Source organism: Trichomycterus rosablanca, chromosome 26, assembly GCF_030014385.1.
Source record: "Trichomycterus rosablanca isolate fTriRos1 chromosome 26, fTriRos1.hap1, whole genome shotgun sequence".
Taxonomy (NCBI): Eukaryota; Metazoa; Chordata; class Actinopteri; order Siluriformes; family Trichomycteridae; genus Trichomycterus; species Trichomycterus rosablanca.
The window spans coordinates 2,122,651-2,148,185 of NC_086013.1; the positions used below are offsets into that span (position 1 = coordinate 2,122,651).

Consider the following 25,535-nt stretch of genomic DNA (forward strand, 5'->3'; position numbering starts at 1 on the left):
GATGCCTCCATGCTGGTCGGAGCAGGACAGCAGCCGTGGAGAAGAACAGTCCATGAGTGACTGTCATTCCTGTACAGTTTGAGGTCTTGTTGTATGGTTGACTGTGTGTGTGTGTGTGTTTGTGTATGGTTGAAGGTTATTGGTTTGAGTATAGAGGCACAGCATGGCACAGCATAGATGAGGCTCTTCAAGCGAACGCACTCGTACAATCGCGCAGGCCGGATATACACCTGCCGGACAGCTAAGCGTACACGTTTGTAGCATCTACGCGAGCAGCAATGTTCGTTTAAATCACTTTGACGTATGCGGTTCTTTCTGGGAATTAAATTTCATATATTGGAACGAGGTAGTGTGTGAACGCACTCAAAAGTGACACCTCTGGGAAGGCTGAGGGCAATTTAACAGGATGAAAGATAGTTCAGAGATCAGATGGATTTTTTTAGGCATTAATCAGAAAAGCTTATGTGGAATAAAAGACCTATGTGTCGACAACTATTAAAGTATCTGACTTAATATTTAATACACTGTCCATTTTATCAGCTCCACTTACCATATAGAAACACTTTGTAGGTCTACAATTACTGACTGTAGTCCTGTTTCTCTGCATACTTTGTTAGCCCCCTTTCACTGTTCTTCAATGGTCAGGACCCCCACAGGACCACCACAGAGCAGGTATTATTTAGGTGGTGGATGATCCTCAGCACTGCAGTGACACTGACATGGTGGTGGTGTGTTAGTGTGTGTTGTGCTGGTATGAGTGGATCAGACACAGCAGCGCTGCTGGAGTTTTTAAACACCTCACTGTCACTGCTGGACTGAGAATCATCCACCAACCAAAAATATCCAGCCAACAGCGCCCCGTGGGCAGCGTCCTGTAACCACTGATGAAGGTCTAGAAGATGACCGACTCAAACAGCAGCAATAGATGAGCGATCGTCTCTGACTTTACATCTACAAGGTGGAGCAAGTAGGTAGGAGTGTCTAATAGAGTGGACAGTGAGTGGACACGGTATTTAAGAACTCCAGCAGCGCTGCTGTGTCTGATCCACTCATACCAGCACAACACACACTAACACACCACCACCATGTCAGTGTCACTGCAGTGCTGAGAATCATCCACCACCTAAATAATACCTGCTCTGTGGTGGTCCTGACCATTGAAGAACAGTATGCAAAGAAACAGATGGACTACAGTCAGTAATTGTAGAACTATTTAATTATATAATTGTTGAGTATCTTGAAAAGCGCTATATAAATAAAATGTATTATTATTATTATTAACTACAGAGTGCTTCTATATGGTAAGTGAAGCTGATTAAATGGACAGTGAGTGAAGAAACAAGGAGGTGGTTTTAATGTTATGGCTGATCGGTGTATAAGCGAATCACTCACAAGCAGTCAGGGAATTGTGGTATGTGTGAAGTGTGATTCTACATGGCAAGTGTAGACAGGACTCATGGAGTGGCTGGTAAAGAATTAAGGAGTCCAGGGGCCAAAATACCCAGTGGTGGCTCAGTGTTTAAGGCTCTGACCCACTAATCAGGTCGAGGGTTCAAGCCTCTGAAAGCCAAACTATTATGCTTATGGCTTATTAACCCTCAGTTGCTTGGCTTATATTTGATGATGATACATTGGCGCCCTGTCCAGATTGATTGCACCAAAAAACGTCCGGCAGCACCTTTCAGACATGTACGCGTAGCCGACAGCGAGTGTAAACCCGGCTCGGGGTGATCAGACACAAATACACTCGATCAGAAAAAAAAAACCTCTCACGTTCCTGCCCTCTCACCCCTTCATCATCTCTTTCTATCTCTCCTTCAGTAAAATCAATCACAAATCGATGGACGAAGCAAGACGACGAACGGAAAGCTCTTCTCTCTCACAGAGCACATCGGGAACTGTGTAAAAATGGCTACAATCAAAAATGAGGCACTTTTTTTCAAAAATAAAAAGGGTATATATACTTTTTCTCGGTAATACTATGTACTGTATACTATATACGTGTCTCATCTAGCGTTAGACTATGTAGCATCTGTATTACAATTTCTTATTATGTATTAAAATTTCATAATGAAGGAAAAAAGAAGGAACATCATTGGCTCTTGGTTGGCAGTCAGAGTCGATTCGATCCTTCCCGACTGGATGAAGGACCGGTCCGTCCCGGCGTTCACAGGTGATTGATAGTCTTTTGGCAAATTCGGTTCCATGTGTGATCGCTGGAATAGCAAATTTTGTTGCACCTAGTTGAGAGTTCACACCGGTACTCACCCCCCTTTCCCCAACACACACACACACACACACACATACACACACACACACACACACATATATGTAGTTTAGTTTGCACCATTTTCCTCTTCAGAAAGCAGGACGATCAGCACTCTGTAAAACAAAAGAGAGAAACAAAATGAGAATGATTGCATCGAGGTGCAGATCGAAACACAATCTTCCTGTCGGCCGCGCCCGTTTGCAAAGCAGCGCACACAAGTTTCTGGTGTAATCAAAGCTTTTCTAAACACTTTCGACAGGGTTCGGTACATCATTAAATGGGACCTGATCTGAGAGGCTTGTGTGTTATGTGTCGTCTGTCATTTACACACACTTTAACTCTGACACACTTTTGGTGTTGTGGTGAAATGGAGCACCAGAGAGGATAAGACAGACACCGAGGCACCGAGACTGCTCCGGTTTTGTCTACAGACACAAAATACATAGACGGATGAGCAGGCGGGCACACACTCACAAAGCTAAACATTCATATTCGCTGAGAGTTCGACTCAAACGGCCCACACACAGCCCACACACACCTGTGTAATTACAAGCGAGCGCTCTCAGTCAACTTTTTAATAGCGCCGACGAGATGAGGGACACGATCCAGGTTTAAAGACTTTATTAACCGTTTCCTCTCCGATTTCTCCGTGCTATCCATCTTTCTTCTCAGTCTGGTTGTACCTGCATGTTACTCATTTATCGACCGGCTCCCCCCGGGGTCTCAGCAGCCCGTCTGGCACTCAGCAATTTTCTCCAGTGGAGGACAATACTCTCTCTACCTCTCTCCCTCTCCGTCTAGCTGGATTTCCACCCAAACCTTTTAGAATTTTTAAATGAAAGTCTGGAGAAAGAAAATCCAAATTAAGCCGCTGCTACTGTTACGAGAGAAGCCAGCGGGCGCTCGGAAAGAGAGGCAGAATGAAGCCGAACACAAACAGAAAGCAACACTGGTGATGAAACAAAACAAACGATGATAATAATTCAGTCATGTAGGAGGACGACGGTTAGGTACAGACGTGACAGTTATGATATGTAGCTGCCCCTCTGCATATGATACCCTGGCAATACACATAATCGAAGGAAACATGAATAAAGCTGCGTACCATGACATATTTTGGGAGAATTTAATCTCGCCTGCCGTCTGGAAACTAAAACAAAGCCAAAACAACTCAAGTCTGGAGAAAGAACGTAAAAATATCTGCATGGCCTAGCCTATCACCTGACTTACATCAGAATGCATAAAGGCAGCATTTCCCAACCTTTTTTGCACCACAGACCGGTTTCATTTAAGATATAATTTCACGGACCGGAGGGGAAGGGAGGATTTAAAAATATTGCTCACGAACGATGTAATATGAGCTTTTTTCTTGTAACTATTTATTCTTTCTGTGCGACCCGGTAATAAAGTCCGCGGCCCGGTGGTTGGGGACCACTGCATTAAGGAATACAAGGAAATGTAGGGATGCTAGGTCATCAGATGGATCCTCGTACATTTGAAAGAAGAAGGAAGGTTCAAAGAGGAAGCTTATGGTTCAAAACTGAACCACAATGCTGGATAAAGCTGTCTAATAATCTAGGCACAAGCAAACCCTCTCTACGATTACAATCTTAAATTCTCCTCACAATGTCCTCATAAACCAGGATGAAGTTATGACCTTTCAGATCTACCAAATTAAACCTTGTTGAACCCTGAAGTCCATGACTATCGAGTAGCAGATATTTACTTCATCCATCACCAGAACTAAAAGACCATTCTTTAACATCTCTCTACAAGCCATTAAGGACTTGACAGCATTCACAGAAGGATTAAAGCCGTTCTGGAGGCGACGAGCGGTCCTGCGTCTTCTCGTCTTCACCATTTACCACCTCGTTTGCATGTATGTGAGCATTATGTGTGTAAAAATAGCTCATTACCAGCAGACGGATCAATCGGCCGTGCCGTCTGTACACCCACTCGGGTTAATGATAGTCACTGAGCAGGCGAGCGTAACGGTTCCTTTTGGTACAAGTCAAAAGTTTACATACATCTGTAGGAGACATCATGTCTGATTTCCGAGTCTGTTTGGAACACACAACCTATTCCAAATGACTTCTGATGTTTTGGTTTGATCCACTGCTAACAGGAGCTTTCAAATCCATCACACAGAATAAATAATGATTTGGGAAAGGTGCTTCTCTGTTCCAGCATGGCTGTACATCTATGCACAAAGCCAGTTCCATTACGACATGGTTTGACGGCTTTGCTGTGGAGGAACTCTACTGGCCTTCACAGAGCCTTGACCTCGATTCTACCGAGCACCTTTGGGGTGAATTAAAATTTTGATAGCAAGCCAGACCTTCTCATTCGACATCAGTGCCTGTCCACAGACACACGTCAAATATTATGGAAGGCCCTCCCAAAAGAGTAAAGACTGGTGTAGGCACAAAACAAGGGCAGCTCCATATCAGTGCTCATGGTTTCGGGATGTAGTGTCCCTCAAGCTTACAGTCCAGTGTCCACATACTTTTGGACATGTAGTGTACATCTGTGTCCAAACAAACTTGCATTTAGGTTCTTTTAATGGTTTTCTTACGCCCCTGGTCTCTTATAGACAGCTTAAAGCTTGACTGAAGGTTGTTGCTTCCAGAATTATGTGCTTTAATCGTTCAATCATAAAGACTGAACATCTACAGTATATCGTGAAACAACCCGAGCCTTCTCTTAAAGGTTTCAATACAGTTCTTGAGCCTTTTCAAGCAGACAAGTTCCTCTGATTGTAGCACCTTTTATATCAGAGCCGTGAGAGCAGTGAGAATACGACTCCGAATGCGTCACAGCGTTATACTCTGAAGGTCACGTCCAGATCCGAGTCTGATGATGCTACTGACATATTGTCGCAGCTCGTACACAAAAACACTGAATTCATTTTTATCTAAGACTCCAGTCTGATGTCTTTAATCTGGTGAGGTTTTAGCAAATGGAGGTCTTGTGCTGTGGTGTGAAAAAGCAATTGGACCCTTTTCCAAATATTGATCGCACTGATTGATCAAACCCACATTTTTCATTGTCGTTTGATTTTCATTAACCGCTTTTATGCTTGTCAGGGTGGCTGTGGGTCTGGATCACCCAGAGACACTGGGCACAAGGCAGGAACACCCAGCACAATTTTTTGGCCATGTAGGTCTAGTTTTGCTGTAATTTGGATCAAACTTCCAAATAAATTCAATAATATAGTAAATATATTGTTAATCCTTTTTCTAAGTGTGTCTTTAGGGAAGAATTTACAAAAGTGAGAAAGGGAAGATCGTTTATCGTTCATATACAAAAAAGGGAGTAAGAATCAAAACACAGACTCTAAATCAAACAATATCACAGCTTTGTAAATATTATGGGGTTTTTTGCTCTTCATCTACATGATTGAACCATAAATGTTAGCAAATTTATTTGCCCCCAGAGCCACCGTGGAGTCGTAACAATAACAGTGACGCACATGCATCCTGCTGAATCTCTCGTTCTACGAGGAGTTCAATCAGTCAGCTTTAATACGACCATTACACTTTACACTTCTCTGGGTAACTAGCTATAAATGATTTATAATGACATAAATGTTCGTTACCAGAGCATATAAACTTGTACAGATTATAAACTGGTTTGATTGAGGCCACACACACGTTTTACTCAGCTGTTAATCACAATATGCCTCGTACTTCACAGTCAATCCTACTTCCGAGCACTGTGCACTTTTACTCACAAGTAACCATCCCAAATGATGCACATTACACGTTCTGTAAAATATCCAGCGCTGTTCTGAAGGCTAGTGATGGACTGACTTGATTATGGCTTCTCTGAACCCAAAAGCCTGACTGTCTAGACAGTGGAGAGTCAGATCAGTCCTCCTGCTCCTCCCTTCTCCCTTTTTCATCTATTCTATTTGTTTTCCTCCAGTCATCTATAATCACGTCCCTTCTCGTTTAGTTCCTCTTGATTCCTCAATCTTATAATATCTATCAATTTTAATGCCACTGTCGCTCTAGCCGTGCTCATAAGGGATATCAGACCTAGATTTCTTTGTAAAGCTGCTTTGAAACGACGTTCCTTGTTAAAAGCACTCAAAAATACATTTACTTTGCTTTACTTGAGCTTCCTACTTGACCTGTCTTTCTACTTCAACTGTGTTAAGCTTGAAGGTTCAATGACCTTTAGTATAAGGTGAAGGACAAGCCAAACAGAGACAAGGACCCCAGGCAAGCGAAATAAAGAGACCAAATGGTGCAACAGGAAAAATCATCTCAATCACCTGGAAATCTGGTCATCTGTAAGTTTATTTCCTAAAGATAATCTAGTCATTTAAGGTCAGCAGTCCAAGAGAGCATAATTTACCCTTCTGTCTGGATAGGTTGGCATCCCTGTCTCCACTGCTGATCAAATCAAATCATGTGGTATAAAAAATGTGATCTACCCATAAAAAGGATGAGATCGAGCAATCAAAGAAAGTAAGAACGTGATGACAGAAGAGGAAGACCTTGGTGTTTATGACCAATAGTCCAACATGGAATGAAAAGAGTAGGATGGACAAATGGATGGACAAACAGAGGGAAGAAAGAAGGAAAGTAGAGATGGAAGGACTGAAGATTTCAACTGCCAAACAGAGAAGGATGTCAATGCTGTTTTGCACTTGATCAAAGCAGCACTTGCACAATCTCTTCCAAGAAAGACGAGACAATTAACTAAAAATAAGTAAGAAAAGTTAAAAGAAGGGCACAAGAAGGAAAGACAACAGAGAGATAGTGAGGAAAAGTAGAAAGACAGAGCAGCCAGTGAGCCTAAATAGCCGTAATTACCCACAATCACCATGTGCATTAAATATAAGCGTACAGCTATAAGTCTGCGCGATGGAATTCCTTCCTAGCACATAAAACATCCAGAAAGGCCTCGTACACAGACGCACGACGACTTCACAGCTTCAGAGATGTGTGCCCTCACACAGGCGTCATAAACACACACAAAGTCACACATGCTTTTACACTTTTTAATTACCTATAATCACAGAGTGTGTGTTAAATAACTGTGTACGGTCATGCCAAGGAAACCCTCACCAACACACACCCATGCGAAAGCATTTCTTACCAACAGCACATACACACACACACACACACACACACACACACTCACACACACATCCTGGGGTTGGTGCTACTATAGGAAATCTGTCATGCCTGCACTTCTCTTGACCTTCTCACTAATGTGTTTAGAATAATAAGGGACAGATACAGAAAGAAGACGGCCGTCCACAATTATTTTAACATGGGAATTATAAATAATGCAAAAAGTCAATCCTACATCTACAATCTGCCTTTGCTGAGGTTTATTTTGCTGTTTTTTTTATTACATCTGACCATTCGGACAAATTTTCTGACAGTATAAGGTGATAGTTTAATAGTTTTTTTTTATTCTAACCCTGGCAAAGAGACCACTGTTCCATGTACTTTGTATTTACAGACAGTTTTCTCTACAGATCATTTGGACGAAGGTTACTTGGTTCCCCCCTCTACAATCCCAATGTAATGCTCATGGCTCAGTCAAAAATCAGTGCTGTCAAACCAGCGATCAGCCATAACATTAAAACCACCTCCTTGTTTCTACACTCACTGTCCATTTTATCAGCTACACTTACCATATTGAAGCACTTTGTAGTTTTACAATTACTGACTGTAGTCCATCTGTTTCTCTACATGCTTTGTTACTCCCTTTCATGCTGTTCTTCAATGGTCAGGACCCCCACAGGACCACCACAGAGCAGGTATTATTTAGGTGGTGGATCATTCTCAGCACTGCAGTGACACTGACATGGTGGTGGTGTGTTAGTGTGAGTTGTTTTTAAATTCTGTGTCCACTCACTGTCCACTCTATTAGACACTCCTACCTAGTTGGTCCACCGTGAAGATGTAAAGTCAGAGACGATCGCTCATCTATTGCTGTTTGAGTCGGTCATCTTCTTGACCTTCATCAGTGGTCACAGGACGCTGCCCATGGGGCGCTGTTGGCTGGATATTTTGGGTTGGTGGACTATTCTCAGTCCAGCAGTGACAGTGAGGTGTTTAAAAACTCCACTCATACCAGCACAACACACCACCACCATGTCAGTGTCACTGCAGTGCTGAGAATGATCCACCACCTAAATAATACCTGCTCTGTGGTGGTTCTGACCATTGAAGAAGAGCATGGAAGGGGGTAACAAAGCATGTGCAGAAACAGATGGACTACAGTCAGTAATTGTAGAACTACAAAGTGCTTCTATATGGTAAGTGGAGCTGATAGTGTAGAAACAAGAAGGTGGTTTTAATGTTATGGCTGATCGGTGTATATATGCATAAAGAATGTCAAAATGTGTCTGCAAAGGGTTACAAAACCATTTCTAGGCTTCTGATACTCCAGCAAACCTTAGTAATAACCATTATCACAGAACAGAGATAAAACTCAGAAATTCCTCGAGAGCACATCCACAACTCCTCCAGGAAATCACAAGTAACCCAAACAAACATCTAAGTAACTGAGCGCTCACCTCGGATAAGATTAGCATTCCTGATTCCTTCATTAGAAGGGAGTTCATTACTGATCATTCTAGATGTCCAGATGTGTAGCTTTATGGTTTAATTTGGACCCAAATTGGATTTATACATGACGCATACATAACTAACACTATAAGATGAATCATTCATAAATACAGTCCTAATCTAGGGTCTCAAAATCATCTTTATAATCATTTAGCTGTGTAGTGTAAATTCTTACAAACCTTTGCTGTCCTTCCTGGTGTTCTGCTGGACTCTGAGTTCCTCTGACTTGTAAAAGTCGATGCTGGCATAAGTGTTGCTGGAGCTGATACTTCCCCCCCCTGCAGTCCCACTCAATCCTCCTCCCAGAACAGAGAAGTGCGACCCAGAGGATCTATCGAGGCTCATCTGAGGGTTGTCCTTACCAGCCAAGTCAAGGTCGATGTAGTTCAGACCTTGCTCCAGAGACGAGGATAAAGACTGAGTCATGGTTAGAGCTGCCATCCCAGAACCACCGACCTGCAGAGCGGATGGCTGCCCAGTAGCCCAAAGGGAACTTTCCATGGTGCCATGGTGCCTGGATGAAGCGGACTGGGATGCTTCAGAGAAAACAGAAGAGGAAGCAGAACAAAGAGGGATACCCGAAGGTGCATTGAAAGTGTCCGATCGATGCCTCCGCCTTCCTGATGAGTCTGCCCTGACTATTTGCGGACCTTGGTCCGACCGGGGAAAAGCCTGGAGTGAGTGGAAATCCATGCTTTGTTCCTGTTCCATAGAGCAAGGCTCTGCTGTTTTTCCAGGTTTAGGACCATGTGAAGAGCTGTCTAGAGCATCCAATCCAAGTGCTATGTCTTTGTAGTCTGTAAAAGGGGCACCACTTACATCTTTAGTTGGCAAGGTAGATGTAGCACATTTTCTGAGTTCCGTTTCAGCATCCTGTGTCATCGGAGGAGTTCCACCAAGTTTCTCTCTTGCTTTTGGAGCTATTGCTGCAGTAGGATTAAAAGAAGAGAGGGGTGTGCTGGACAGCATAGAAGGTGAGCTCCCTAAATCCATTTTAACGTACTCAGAAGTGGAGAGCGGAGCTGAGAAACTGCGGGGTAGATTGGTACCACCAACTTGGCATTGAGGTGGTTGGTGTAGGGGTCTTGGATCTCCTTGCACCACTTGACACCCTTGATCTATATTCATTATTTCTCTGCTGTGTCCTCCGTGATCACCCTGGTAAACAATGCTCACATAATCACCAGAGTTTTGGGACCCTGTCGGCTGTAAGGTCTCCTTAGCTCTGGGCAGGGTGTTTGCTTTGGACATGTCCACTGAAAGACTGAAGGGTCTGCCTTTTCGTTGTTGTGGATGACCCTGTTTCTGAATGCCTTGCCCTCGTCTCTGCTGGTGATAATGGTGGTCCGATTCTTTGGGGTGAACACTTCCTACCCTGTGTCCTGTGCTCGACCTAGTGGCCTTTCCCAAAACCCCAGCAGGAAGAGAGAGAGGTTTTTCATCCAAGCTCTCAGTGCTTGCAGAACTAGAAGAGAAAGAGGAAGAAGAGAGGGAAAGGTGGCCACTTACATTGGGGCCAACAGAAGGATCATCTCCACTGGGGTAACCACCACGCCCAGCCCTCCTTCCACAACTTCCTTTAGCTTTAGAAACACCCTCAGGTTTTATCCCAATTCCAAGATTCTCCTCAAACCGAGTCGATAGGGCAGTATGCTTGTAGGAGCGTGGCAGGGAGAAATAGGAGTACACCGTCTTGGGCTGCAATGGTTGTTGGTCAGGGTGTGAAGGGGGTGTACTGCAGGCCGATCTGGCACTGATGGGAGACATATTCATGTAGTCACTTCCTGCTCTACTCTCCATGCTGCTCCTGCTTCCCCACAAGCACCTGCTTAAAGCATGTAGATCTGGTGAGCAGCTGCTGTTTGGGGACATCATCATATATCCCTCTGAGACAGGAAAACGGATCTGCTGTGGAAGTGAAACGCTGTTGTTAGGGGTCATGGCCATGTATTCGTCTCGTCCCTTCGATTCTGTTTCAGTCACTGAAAGAGACAGACTTGCTGGAGGAGCGGTGACTCCTGGCAACATGGACATATAACCACTTTCAATCGATGCATCCTCAGAAACCTCCTTAGTGTTCACACCTTTGTTTACCAGTGTCTCCACCTGCCCACATGAGGTTGTTGTTGAGCTTCCTGAGCCTCGTAAAGAGATGAAAGACTCTCTGCTGGAACTGCGAGACATCACAGCATAATCTTCATCGTCCTCATCTTCCCGCTCCCTGCAACGGGGAACCGGACGATTCGGAGCAGAAGAAGGAGGAAGTGAGGTACGTTTGCTAAGCATCTTGCGTTCGGCTTCATACTCTCTGCAAGAGGACCGTCGAAAAATCCTGCGCCCATGCACTCTCTTGTGAGAATTGTCTCGATTTCTGACCAGGATGCAGCCAGAAGAACCATCTGCTAGTGCACTAGAAAGACCCGCATTCAGAAGAGAGTGCTCACCAGGACTTGAGCCATACTCATCAGAGGAGCCATAGTCACTGGGGGACCCTGACATGGACACTCTCTGTGGAATCCGAACGTATGTGCAGATGGGTACTGTCCCCAGTGGAGCACCACTTAGTCCACATTCTGACCCATGGCCAGAACTGGAGGAGAGACTGGGAGCTGGGGAAGGTGCTGGGTTCTTAGGGGCATATGGTGCAAGGCTAAGAGTGATCTTGGCTGGGGTAGGTGCTCGTGTGGGTTTAGGTCGTAGGGTAGGGGTTGTGGAACAAGAGGAGCTATTAAGGCTTGGACTAGTGCTGAGAGCAGTCATTCTGTCATCTGTCCGAGCCCCGATGCTGGCTGTCCTTGACCTGGAGAAACCATGTCGACTAGTGGGGGATGTGTTCGTGCTGTGAGGCACTCCAGGAGTCTCAGTCCTAGCTCGTCTCGAAAAGCCGACCTGCGAAGGTGGCATATTTGGATGGTGGCGCCTGGACGGTACACTGATCGGATTAGAGGCGGTGCCCCCTCCACAGGAAGTTCCTGCTGCCTGGGTTTTGCTGCGCTGACGAAACTCTTCGCTTAAAGCTTTCATGGCCTCCAGAAGAGTCTCGTGCATGTTCTGCGCAACTACAGAATCATCCACCTGCATCCAGAACTCTCCAGGCCCTGTCATGGCTGAACGTCCCACCTCAATGAAGAAAAAGTTCTCTGAGTGACCACAACGACGCACATTCATCAGTTGGAGAACTACGGCAGGCACATCTGAGTTGAGTTTAACAAAGTTGACGGTTTTGTCAGTAAGGCAGAGCCGGTAGATGCCAATCAGATTCCTTGCCTGCCCCAGGCCCTTGGGCCAAAGCTTCACCTGCCAAACCTCCTTAAAGCCAGAACCCGGGGACAGCAGTCCACTTTCTCCACCACTGCCATAGTCATCGGGGGTTTTACCTACAGTAAACACAGATGTTTAATTAAATAAGTACAGTTTTAAACTGACACACAAAGGCAATGTTGCAAATGTAAGAGCAAAGTACGTTCATTCATAAACTATAACGACTATAATCGTTTAGAGTACTAAAGGTTTCTTCCGTACCTTTCATTAGAGGTCATTAAGGACAGGATTTAAAGCTACATTAAATTCAGCTATGTTTATCTCAAGTCTGCATTTTTACAGTAGAATATAATAAGTATAATATATAGTAACCTAGTAAATTAGTAGTTAATTAAATAAATGCTTAAGTCATATAGTGAATGGCCGTTTGGTACATAAAAATGCCAGTGTGGTCCAGGCAAATATTGAGTTTGATTCCCTTGACCTAGAGGATGTAGTGAACCTGGAAAAGTAATTTAAGTTACATAACTGACATTGAAGGTCAACTGAACCTGTGCAGTACATTTTTCTGACAGTGTAAAAAGTGTATCAGCAAAGACAGACTGTGCAAAGCTGCAGCAACATTTACATTTTGGCATTAGCAGACGTTTTTCCAAGCAAATGAGGGTTAAGGGCCTTGCTCAAGGGCCCGACAGTGCCAAACTGGCAGAGGTGGGGTATAAACCAGCAATCTTCTGATTACTAGTTCAGTACTTTAACTACTAGGCTACTGCAACTACGTTTATTCTCTACATCCTATTTTTAAAGTATTTTAAATTTACACAGTAAGAAGGTCGTGGGTTTGATTCTCAAGTGGAGCAGTCTGGATCTTTTCTGTGTGGAATTTGCATGTTCTCTCAATGTAAATATTTATGTGGCGCATAAATCCCAACACTGCAATGACACTGACAGGGTAATAACATGATAGTACATGATGTTCTTTATATTAATGCATAATACATTAATTCATTTTCTACATCCTATTTAAAATTAATTGATGTGTGTTTGAACAGCATTGTGGCTTGGTGGGTAGCACTGTTGCCTAACAGTGAGAAGGTCCTGGGTTTGATTCCCAGGTGGAGCGGTATAGGTCATTTCTGTGTTGAGTTTGCATGTTCTCTGGATTATTTACGTAGTGCATAAATCACAGCACTGGAATGATACTGACAGGGTAATAACATGATAGTACATGATGTTTTTTATATGAATGCATATGATTTTAGAATGTGAACATGATGCAACTTAATGTATATCTTTTCCACTCCTGTGTAATAGTCACGTGGTGCAGGATGCGTTTGCATAATGGCTGTAAATATGTTGTAGTGAGCAGGGCTGTGTAGGGCGGGTATGCTGAGGATTTACATGTGCCTTCACCGACAAGGACGCGGCTATACGAGCGAACGGCTTAATCACGTGCCACGGATCCGGTGCCCTCGTTCAACCCGGTGATCGTGCGCCGACGGGGTGGGAGAACACAGCCATAACAGGAGGGACGTGCGAAGGAAACCCCGTTTCTCGGTAAAATCGGTGCGGTGCCTGTGCGCGAAAATGTAGGTTACGCACAGAACGTGCTGAAACCCGAAAACAGGCGGCTGTGCGCGCTGAAGCAGCATCCACTGCACAATGCGACACCCCTGCACACTAGTAATTCCCGACTGCACCAAAACAGTGCACGTTTTACCCCGTCATGCATATTATGCACGGCTGCAAACACCAAAAATGAGCATGCACACGGCCGATCTGCACGCCTGCAATATGACGCGTGCAGATCTAATCACACCCTTTATAATATTCGATTAAAACGCATCAGACATTTACGCTTATGCAGGCGCAGCATGGCTGTGCGTTAGCTGATGGGCGGAACTATGGCGTAGTGGAACAGCAGTACACAGTGATCATCACGGGTGCGCTAATTTATTCCCCGCTTACTTCTGCAGTGCAGGTCCAACATGGCCTGGTACCAGTCGTTCTGCAGCTGCTCGCTGTCGGCGGCCACGGCGATGCTCTCCCCGCGGGTGTGCAACACGATCATGTGCTTGTTCTTGGAGTCGGCGCGCTTGTTGATGTTGAAGCACGACTCCAGGTCCACCACCTTCTTGGGCACGGGCGACTTGCTGCGGAATTTCTTCTCGCTCTCGTAGTACTCGAGGCGGGCCGGGCCGCGCTCGGAGGGCGCACGGAGCACGAAGAAGCGCCGGTGCGCCGATTTGGCTTTGCGCAGGTAGCCGCTCTTGCGGACGTCCTCGTAGCTCTGCGCCTCCGTCGCCGCCTGGTTCTGCATTGCTTATCTGGTCCGTCGTGTTTTTTTCCCCGTCTTAAAATTCCACGTACGATGCACATATGTCTCTCATAGCGTCGTTCATCGTTGCCCCCGAAATGAAAGAGCTGGTGTGGTTTTTCGGCGGGGGCTCACTGGCGCGTCGTGTGCACCCAAACACAGATCCAAACCGACGGGCGCGCACATGCGACAGTGCGCACCACAACTGTTTACTGTACGCTGTGTTGCCAGATTGGTGCGCTCGTTCGGAGCTCAGTCATTTGCTTAAAATCCACCAAAACATAAAAAGAAATAAATTTTATGTATTATATATAAGCTCCCATACTATAATAATAATAATAATGTACATTTCTGGCATTTAGAAGATGCTTTTATCCGAAGCGACTTACAGTACTGTGACAGAATACAGTCCAAGCAATTGAGGGTTAAGGGCCTTGCTCAAGGGCCCAACATTGGCAACCTGGCAGTGGTGGGGTTTGAACCAGCAATGTTCATTTTCCACATCCTTTTTACATTTATTAATGTGTGTTTGAGCGGTATGGTGGCTTGGTGGGTAGCACTGTCACATCACATTAAGAAGAAGGTCCTGGTTTGATTCCCAGGTAGAGCGGTCCGTGTCCTATCTGTTTGGAATTTGCATGTTCTCTTGATGTAAAGGAACATCACTGAACAAATTTTATATAATATTATATAATTATTTATTATGTCTAAATGGCCAGGGTCGTCGTTCACCTGAAAACACTGCAAGACATTAGTATGTACAAAATATGGCCAAATGTATCTGGACACCTGGCCAAGAGCTTGCTGGACATCCCATTTCAAAACCAAATGGTATTATAACAGAGTGACCTCTTTCCTCAGTGTGATCTTTCCAACTAGAACAACAGCCACTCCTCTAAGAAGGCTTCTCACAAGACGTTGAAGTACGTCTGTGTATGGGAATTTGTGCCCGTTTAGTCATAAGATGACGGCTTTTGTATGACCGGGCACTGATGTTTAGTGGGGCTGAGATCAGGGCTCTGTGCAGTTTTTTTAACCTGAGCATTTCTTCATGCTCTTTATAGAGCTTGCTTTGTGCACAGCCTTCCCCAAACTGTTGCTGCAAAGTTGGAAACATATTTTCCTTTTTAATTAATTTATTACACCTGTTAGCAATTGTAGTAATCAAAAATATCTGATTTCTTTTATTTTTTCCCCTCCCAGTTAAAATTGGCTGGGAAAAGAATCTCTCTGTTTTTAGGAGAAAATTTCCCAATCTGGCAACGCTGGTCCTATAATAACACGGGCTTCTCTGTTTTATTTTATTGTATTTTCAGCATTCCTTTAACATTTTCATTAGGGGTATTTATGTTTTAGATGTCGTGGAGATATTTACACAAAACGAAAATCATTAAACAAGCTTCATTCTTAAGAATGTAGTGCGGGATCCCCCTTTCCATGTTCACTGCCAAGCGTCTTTTTCACCCAGGGTTGCCAGATTGGACTTAATGTTGTCGTGAATTAAGGCCTAAAGCAGAGTGCGAATTATGTATTGACAATTGCAATTGGAGGGGGGGGGGGGGGGGGGGGTAATTTTATATATGTTAGCTAACTATAGATCTCCCCCAGGGGTCCCAGTATTATTTAGAAGGGTCAGACCCCCCCTAATCCCCTCCTCCCCGTAATTCAAACCATATCCTAAAGCACATCATACTTCACTTGTTATCATTTACTTTTACCATCATTTGATCCTGGTTGAAGTGCCACCCTGAAACACTCTGCAAAACGTAGTAATACACCCTGAACAGTGTGCGAATCAGTCACATGTTTGAACTTTGACTCTGATCACCACCTGTGAGGAGTTTAGCATGTTCCTGGAGTTTAGCATGCCATGTCTAACCTGCATGTGTTTACTCAACATACTTAGGTTTCCTTTCACCCACCAAAACCTGCCAGAGGGTAGATCATCTACTGGAAATTGTACCTATATTTTTGTTTATTTATATTCTTATTTTAACTTTCCTAATTGCTTCTTCCTGATGAGATCTGCGTTTGTCCTGTTGTTTTCACCTGGAAACCCTGTGTTAGTGTGAATACCCCATGGACAATAAGCGAGAATATTACACATATGTACTCACTCACTCTCCACACCACTTACTGTAAAGTAACTGGTTATTTTTCTCGATGTTTTTGGAAGCCCACTACCCACTTAGTGTTTTGATATTAAAACACTTCCTGTGTTTCATTATATCATTTTAGATCCTTCAGATTCTCCTTATGCAGTCATAGAACACGTATGTATTTTAAGTGACCAATCTGGCAACCCTGTGTTCAGCCCTATAGCTTCGAGTGGCTACGACACCTGCTGGTCGATGATTTGTTTACATTTGTTTAGCTTTGAGTTCCGTCTGCAGTCAACGACAAAATACTATTAAAGATATAAAACAGGCCTCATGTCAAGTTACTAGTTTTAATTGTACATAAATAATTCTAAACAAACTGAATTTAATAGTAATAAAATGTTTTGTTTTCTTGTAGCTGTGTTATTTTTAGACCCAGACTCTGGGCAGACGGTGCGTAATTTTGATTTGTTTACGGATCGCATCTTTAACATTTGCATGCACGTTAACATGGACATGATTTACCATTAGGCTTAGCCAACACATCCGGGTAACTTAAATGCAAATGCCTGGTTAACACTGGTGTTTTAGTATTTCTTTTATTATTATTTCATTTTCTATTATTAAAAATCTGTTTTCATACCCCTGGTTTAATACCATTTGCTGTATGTTGTTTAAAATAAATTGCTTTTAAACTTTGTGACATTTGTGAATAATTTCTCATTAGGGATTATGACTGCACACTACAACTTTTATGTGCCTATAGAAATAAAGCACCCAGTAAAACGTACATGGATCAGCGGTCACCTGTCTAGGTCTCAGTTTGTTTTAAAACAAGAACAGCTCGCTACAGCTCTATTTGGGAGTTGTAGTTTTTATCCAGGTGGGTTAATTTACTGGGATGGACAAGAAAATGCACGCCAAGCCAATTTAAATTGGGGATATGTGTCCCCTTGTCTCCACTGGTTTGTACAGTTTTTAATCATTCCTAATCATTCCTAAATATCCTAGATAGGTCGTGTGTCCAAAGCTTGGAGTTGACCTCCATATTTCTGGTTCCTAAAGGAGAAGATTTGGGAATAGGCTCCAAAACTTTAAGATCGACTCTCAGTTCCCAGTGGGTTCAATCGAATCAAAAATCGACTCGAAATCTTAGATTCAAAGACTAATATTTGAGTAAAATTCGACTCTAGTCGATCCTTAATTCAAAGTGCACGAATCTGTGGGATCCATAAGATTCACCAAAAGTTGGAAGACAAAGAATCATGAACTGACTTCAGTGCAGTAGAGTCAAAATGGTTTATTCCCATTTACCACCAGTGACACCCAAAAATACACTGTGGACCCACCATGACTGGAAATAAACTATTAAGATGTGTTGTGTGAAACAACTGTAGTTTTTAAAAAGCATTCTGTTTTATAACAATGACAGAATGTAGCAGGTGTAGGTGCCCCATGGCTTGGCTGTAAAACGATGAGTTTTTATAATTGGTTTGTCTTACCTATATGGACGTCTTTGCAAATATTGTACGTCTTATTAAGTGAGAGGGTTTTTTTTGTAGATGGTTAATGAAGAAGAATTTGAGCAAAATCCAAAAGCACTGATGCCACATGTCGCACCACCTAGTGGTAATACAAGCACATGCCTGCTTAATTCAGTGCTAATCGACTCCAAATCCAAGATTCAAATCCTTACTTCCAGTGCCTGAAAAAATAAAGAGTCGACTCGTTCAGACATCAGGGAAACAGGAAGTGGTTGTAAATCAGATCTGCGGCTCCGTTAATAGGCGTCGCGCAAATCTGCGGCTCTGCAGGCAGAAATTATTGCGCAAGTCTTGGGTTGACGCGCTTATTTTTGTTTGGGGTGATAGGTGCCACAAAGTCGATAAATGAGGTACATTGTGATATAACCTGCAATATTTTAAATAGAAATACGTGCAAATCATGGGTTTGCTTGAAGAAAGAGTAAATAAACCGGGTGATCGTTAGTTTTTGAGTAACTTTAGCCTCATTACCGGGGAGAGAAATGCGGCGTTTGGATGCGATGGTGAACAGCGGGGAAAGTTCTCCAGACTCGGTGCTCTCTGAACTGTCGGTATCTTTTCAGAAGGAACTAACGGCGACTATTCAGGGCGCGTTCGGGGTCGCGGTGGAAATCGCGGTTGGCGAGGTATCCAAACTGGTGGCTCACGCGCTCCGTGACCTGCACGATCGGCTGCACGAGACCCTGCAGACCAACCGGGAGCTCGAGTCCCGCCTGCACGCGACCCGCACCGACAGTCGGACCCAGTGGGTCCATATGAACCCGGGTGTAACTTCGCCTCTTATGGTACAGACTGATGCACCATTCACAGTGCAAGTCGGGAATCTTGGATCGGAAGTTCCACCGACCCACGACTCGGACCCGACCGAGATCAAACCAGATCCATCAGAGCATCGTTCCAGTGCGCACCAGCCACAGAAGGTCGCAGGTGAGCTCCAACGTTTATCCAGCAAGCACTCATTTGTGCCAGTCAGATTTAGAGTGCCAATCCTGGGCTGTAGTTTGTTGGTTGGTGTTGGTGTGGATTAACTCCAGGTTATGTGGTTCGAATTTAAACAGTGGCTTAGGGTAGGTGTAAGTGAAGGAGTGTGTGTGTGTGTGTGTGTGTGTGATGTCCTGTCCTGTCAGTGATCCCTTCATAGCCAACTCATCATGCTTCTATTCTAAAATTGAATACACCGGTTAGCTGTGGGTGTGGCCGGCTGATCTTTTCAGCTATAACAGCTGCCACTCTTTTAAGAAGGCTCCTCACAAGTATGTCTGTGGGAATTTGTGCACATCCAGCATTTGTATGACTGGGCACTGATGTTCCGGTTTATTGCAGGCCACTGGAGTTTCTTTAAACCGAGCTTTTCTTTATGTCTTTATAGTCATGCTGGAACAGGAAAGGACCTTCCCTAATCTGTTGCTGCAAATTATAGCATATCATCTCATTTATATAATTGATTTATTACATTTGTTAACATTTTACATTTGTGGCATTTAGCAGACACTTTTATCTAAAGCGACTCTGAGTTTTGCTCAGAAGCCCAACAGTGGCTACATGGTTGTGAGGCTTAAACCTGCAACCTTCTGATTACTAGTCCAGTACCTTAACCACTGAGCTACCACTGTTCTTATGTCTTTAAATTTTCACAGAACTTCTAATTATTGAGATTTACATTTGTGGAACAGTGGCAGTTTGGTGGTGGGGCTTGAACCAGCAACCTTCTGTTTACTAGTCAAGTACCTCAACCACTAAGCCACCACAGCTGTGGCTGAAACATATTGGTGTCCCAATACTTTTGTCCATATATTGCATACTGTGTGTGCACACAAGTGCATAGATGACGTAGGTATTACTGCGTGTATTTGCATGCATTTGCCCGTGTGCATGCGTGACTGGTTCATGGTTGTGTGGGATTACATGCAGGTATGAAAATAAGGGTGAACTGATGTCTGCTAGCTTAGGTGGAGCTTCATTTAAATAAATCTATGCACATTATGCATATTTTCACAGACATAAAACCGGACCATCACGGCATAGAGACAAACACTGTGCCCATCGACCAGACTGGCTTCGGGATGCCGAACAAACCAAAGCTACCAGCGACCCAAACGGTGGGCTGCACCTCCCGAGAACCTGCCCATGCCACCCCCAGTGTAGCAGTCAAGACGGAGCAGCCTGATTCACCTCATGACCCTGAACCCGACTGTCTTTCTGAACTGCAATTCAGCCTGGAGGGCATCTCACTGGCACAGTCTAAGTTACTGGAAGACTGGCGACCTAAACCTCTTCGGCTCCAGAGCTGTCAGACGGACGCTCATCCCCCCTCTGCCATTAGCAATCTGGGTAAGTGTGAGAAAATAATGCCATTTTGGACCAATAAGCATCACTGTAAATACCAACCTGGATGTACTTTTACTTAATAAAAACAAGACTTTTACCCCTTTACCATGGTAGATACAAGAGCAGGTATAATGGGTGATCTTAGGTGCTGATTCTTATATTCTTTTGGCCATACAGTATATTATAACGTAACTTAGTCTGTTTTGTGTGTCATTCTTCAACAGCCGATCCCAACTTCTATCAAGAGATTCCAGGTTTGAACCCACATCCTCCTGGTGCCTCCTCCCAACCAGATGCCTTCACTGCACCACTTTCCTACAGTGATGCCACGTTCCTGTCTGGCCACACACATCAACACCTTTATCCTACCAGCAGCCCGGGTGATGTCTCAGGTCCCCACCCGTCCCTCTGCAGGTTCGCCGGTCAGTCTGTTAAGTCTCTTCTGCAGCAGCTGCGCTGGCATCACGGTCAGCAGCACAAAGGCTCCAGGAACGTCACGTTTTTGCCCGGTCGCAGCATGTACCGCTGCTCGCTGTGCAATCGAGACTTCAACCGCATGGAGCATCTGAAGATCCACCAGAGGATTCACACGGGCGAGAAGCCATACCCCTGCACCGTGTGCGGTGCACGCTTCCGCCACTCATGGGCTCTCACGCGCCACCTGAGGATCCACACCGGAGAGAAGCCGTATTTATGCACACAGTGTGGAAAAAGCTTCAGGAACTGCGGTGGGCTACGGTTCCATCAGAAGAATCATGCCAGGGAGAAAGGCCTGACACATTCTTAAGGAAAACTGTGAACGTGAGCAGCACGTGTGTGCAGTAGGCAACCTATTTATTTAAAACCCAAAGTGATACCTCATATTCTTTTCTTGTGACATTCTGCTACATGTTTCTGTTATTTTAGCCATGACATGACAAAATCTATAATAACGAGCTGTTAAATAATAAACATTATTAACTTCTCAGACCCTCTGGTGTCCGGTGCTGCTCTTAGACGTCCTGGTTTCTTACTGAATGTAAATGTATCAATGCACAAATTATAGATGCTTTTATTATTACGTGTTTGCAAAAGAAGTCTGTAAAATAACTTAAATATGTTTAAAAGTTACAGATCAGCCATAACATTAAAACCACCTGCTGAATATTGTGTTGGTTCCTCTTGTGCCACCAAAACAGCTCAAGACTTACAGTGTAGATTCCTAAATTACTCACACATGCATGAGTCTGGCCATGATTGCAGTGGGTCCGGTGACACCTAGAACCACTGGCAATGAGGCCGGAATACAGTCAGGATACAAGTCACTTACCCATTCACTCACTCACGCCTAGGGCTTATTCAAGTATCCAGTTTATTATTATTATTATTTAGCTAATTGTAAGCTTTTATTATAAAACTGAATGCAGCTTTATGGTTGCAGTGGTTACCAGAATCATTTTCTTTGACGTCAGTTGGTTCTGGGACTGGAATCGAGTATTTTAGTCTCATGTAAAAAAATGGGGTTGTTTTTGATACTGAAAATAACACAATAGAAAAATAGTTAAAAGTCCAAATAAAAATACAATAAAAACTGCACTTTAGTTTTACTTCTTTATTGTTTCCTTATGCTTCTTTATCGTGGAGATGCTTGATCTCTGGATACCATATTCACATGAGTAGAATTTAAATTTATGGTACAAATTTCTCCACTAAGAGGCGTCGAGTTTCAAAGATTTTGGGTTTAGGGGATGTCGAGTTACAAGGTACCGCTGTACAGGAAATCCCTGTATGGTGTACAGAGGGTCCATATGCTGCTTTGCAACAACAGAAATAAACTCAACAGTAAACTGCAACAGTTTATAGATGCATCATAATTAAAACATAACGGGTTAATAAAATTACAATGTTAATTATGTCACGATAAATGAGAAACAAGCATCAACATCAGACACAAATATTTAAAGCATTAAAAGCCATCTTAAATAAGTAGCAAGAGTTATCCATGTTAAATTAGCTGAACCACAGTGAAAAAGCTACCCTACTTATTATCTCAGTGGGTCATTAGGGCAAATAATTTAGGCTAAAAGAACTAGCAAAAAAAACCTTCCATAATACATCTATTAGTTCACTAAACTGCAAAAAAAAGAACTACAAAATGTATCCCGCTGTATAATGATGAGTCCAGCTTCTCATGTTTTGAACCTCTGCCTTGCTACTATGTGCCTGAAACTTTTAAAGTAACATTTACACTCACCTACGTTCCTTAAGCAAATAAAACAGTATTCATGCCCACACTGGCCACACTCCACTTCATTACAGCCTCCACAGTGCATCATTAGACTGTGACATTTGGGGCAGGCGCGAAACTTTGGGCAGCTGAACACATCGCTCTTAGGATCAGTGACCAGCTCACAGGTTAGCAGCACCGAGACGAACTGGCACGATTGGTTGGTACAGGCGCCAGAAGGGCACGGGTACAGGCAGTGTTCACATACTGGCTTTACAGCTAGGCATTTGTGGCACTTTAGCAATGGCGTGGCACGTCCTGATGTGTCCGGTACAGGCTTCAGGTTGGAGAGACAAAGTAGACACTGCAAAGTAGAAACAGGATTTGGTTACCAATATCGCTGTCTTCTCACAAATCAGAGTTGTATAGAACCAGTGGGTTGCTGCGCAGGCCGATGTGAGCATTGCAGGGTAAAAATATATACAATTGGTTATATATTATACAATTGATTACAAAACATAGGATTAAAAATGGCTCTAAGTGCAAAATCCTGTCCAGCAGATCAGGTTTGGAACCTCTGCCTGTCTGCTCTGGGTTTGGAACATTCCAGTGACCAGTACTTGTCCTTATCTTTCGTACACTCCTCTCTGCTTCTCAGGCAGATAAAACAGTACTGGTGCCTGCAGTCGCCACAAGTCACGTATTTACAGCCTCTGACGTGCATCATTGGACTGTGACATCTGGGGCAGGCGCGGAACTGAGGGCAGCCACAAACCTTGCTGGCAGGATCAGTGACCAGCGCGCAGGTTAGCAGCATACAGACAAGCTGGCATGACTTGTTAGTACAGGCGCCAGAAGGGCACGGGTACAGACAGTGCTCACATGGCTTCTCAGTTGGACACTTTGGACACCGCAGTAGTGCAGTGGCCTGTCCTGGTGTGTCCGGTACAGGTTCCAGGTCAGAAAGACAGACTGAACACTGCAGAGCAAAAACATGAACCAGTTAGCAGTTCTGTTCCCAACCTGCCATCAGAGACTAGATTTATGTCGACCTGGGTCATTCTGCATAAAAATCAAGTTCATTACAAATATCCATAGATGAAACATGAAAGTGAGAATTTGCTCACCTTTCTTGCCAACATTTCATCAGTGATGTCTTGCTTAGGGGGATCAGGTTCAGGAATTTCTTGTGCTTGTGATGTAACTACAGGATAATACATTTATTAGCTGTAATTACACATTATTTATTAACGTATTTGCAACATACAGTCAGAATATCAGCTTTAAAGAGGCTTTACAATATTCACAATATGCCCAAATGTATACAGACACCCCCAATCCCATCCAATCCTAATTAAAGTGATATGGAATTAATTGGAACGCCAATTGCAGACCTGGCGTTCTCATCCGAGATCATTATTACACTGAATTGATATAACGTTCCTCAGACACCTTCAAAAACCCAGCGGAAAGCCTCCAAAGAAGTGTGGATATCCAGCAAGCTCATAGTCGGGTATCCATATAGTGTACACTTTCAGTGTACTTGTCAAAATCAAGACCAATAACTAATAACACCAAGACTTTTACTGTCTATGACCGGGAGGAGCGGTGATGGCTCAGTGCTTAGAGTACTGGGCTATTATTAAAAGCTTGAGAGGTCAAGCTCCCTACTGCTACGCTTAACTAAAATGTCGCTTTAGACAAAATGGTTTGCCATGGCGCTTAAAAAACCCCAAATTATTATACATATCACAAAGATTTTAAGTATTATTTTTAAATGTCCAAACAGTGTGGCAGTGTGTTCTTGTGGCACGACTGTAATGTGTCTGTATGAATTCATGCCCATTCATTCAGTCATTCAGTGGAACTGTGATTAAACTAGTCAAACTATGTTTTTATGGATATATTTGGTTCATGCTACAAAGTTAAAAGCACATAAATTACTTAGATAACTGATCTTATGCAACAGCTGTATTCAGTAATTAGAACTGGTGTCTACATACATCTAGCCATACAGTATTATACCACAGTTACTGTAAAACTAAAAAATAATAAACACGGTAACTGGTCACAGCATTTTACTTTCACTTTGCGACAAACATTTGAGTCTAAGCGTCGCTACTTTTGGTTATTGCAGGTCTTGACATTCAGTTGGTATGAATCCAGCTGGTGGTCCTAAGCTTTCACTGGTTCCAGTCCTACATTAAAGAAGTGACCTTGTTTCCACATAGAGTGTGTAAACAGACTGTGAGTCCAAATCATCCCCCATACTGCCCTTCCTTTCAAAACATAACAAATAGTTATTCAGTACCTGTTGATCCCATCCTGGTTAACTTTTCTCAATCCTTTTGAACATGCTTCTCCATTACGATGCTCTGACTGCTATCTTCTTACCTGCAGCTCATCCTGACACTATGCAGAAAGAAATCACAACTATTTCCAAGAAAAGGTGATCATGTGAACACAGAAGGAGATAAAGCTCAAAAGTGAAAGGGGAAACAGCGCTGACAATGGAAAGTCCCAGACTTACTGTGTGTGTGTGTGTGTGTGTGTGTGTATGTATGTGTGTTTGACCTGATAAAACCTGAGAGGAGTTTATTGAAGTGAACTGAATGGATCATAATCACTTTTACTTTGTGACAGTTCAACATAGATTAAAGTTACTTGCAAACTACTTAAATATTGTTTTGAAGAGTTCCACAGTTCCAAAGCAGAAAATATTCACTGTTAGGATACATGGCATTTTAAGAGGACATTAAGGCAGATGATTTGACTTCAAATATAATATTAATCATTATTATTATCATCTTTATTTACAAAGCACTTTACATACAGCAGCAGGACTGAAGATGACACAGATACAACAATACAAATAAAAGAACAAAAAGAAAAGAATTAAATCTTAATAAATGCTT

At 43.4% G+C, this 25,535-nt stretch overlaps 1 protein-coding gene across 1 annotated transcript; it reads right to left on the bottom strand.

The window, feature by feature from the left end:
- Positions 1 to 1,995: 1,995 nt before the first annotated feature.
- si:ch211-284e13.4 (insulin receptor substrate 1-B) lies at positions 1,996 to 14,484 on the bottom strand. Its single transcript, XM_062988942.1, has 3 exons — positions 14,095 to 14,484; positions 9,045 to 12,242; positions 1,996 to 2,382 (listed from the first exon to the last, which is right to left on the bottom strand). The coding sequence occupies exons 1-3, from the start codon at positions 14,444 to 14,446 to the stop codon at positions 2,375 to 2,377; spliced, it is 3,558 nt and encodes a 1,185-aa protein (XP_062845012.1). The 5' UTR covers positions 14,447 to 14,484; the 3' UTR covers positions 1,996 to 2,374.
- Between the last annotated feature and the right edge of the window lie 11,051 nt (positions 14,485 to 25,535).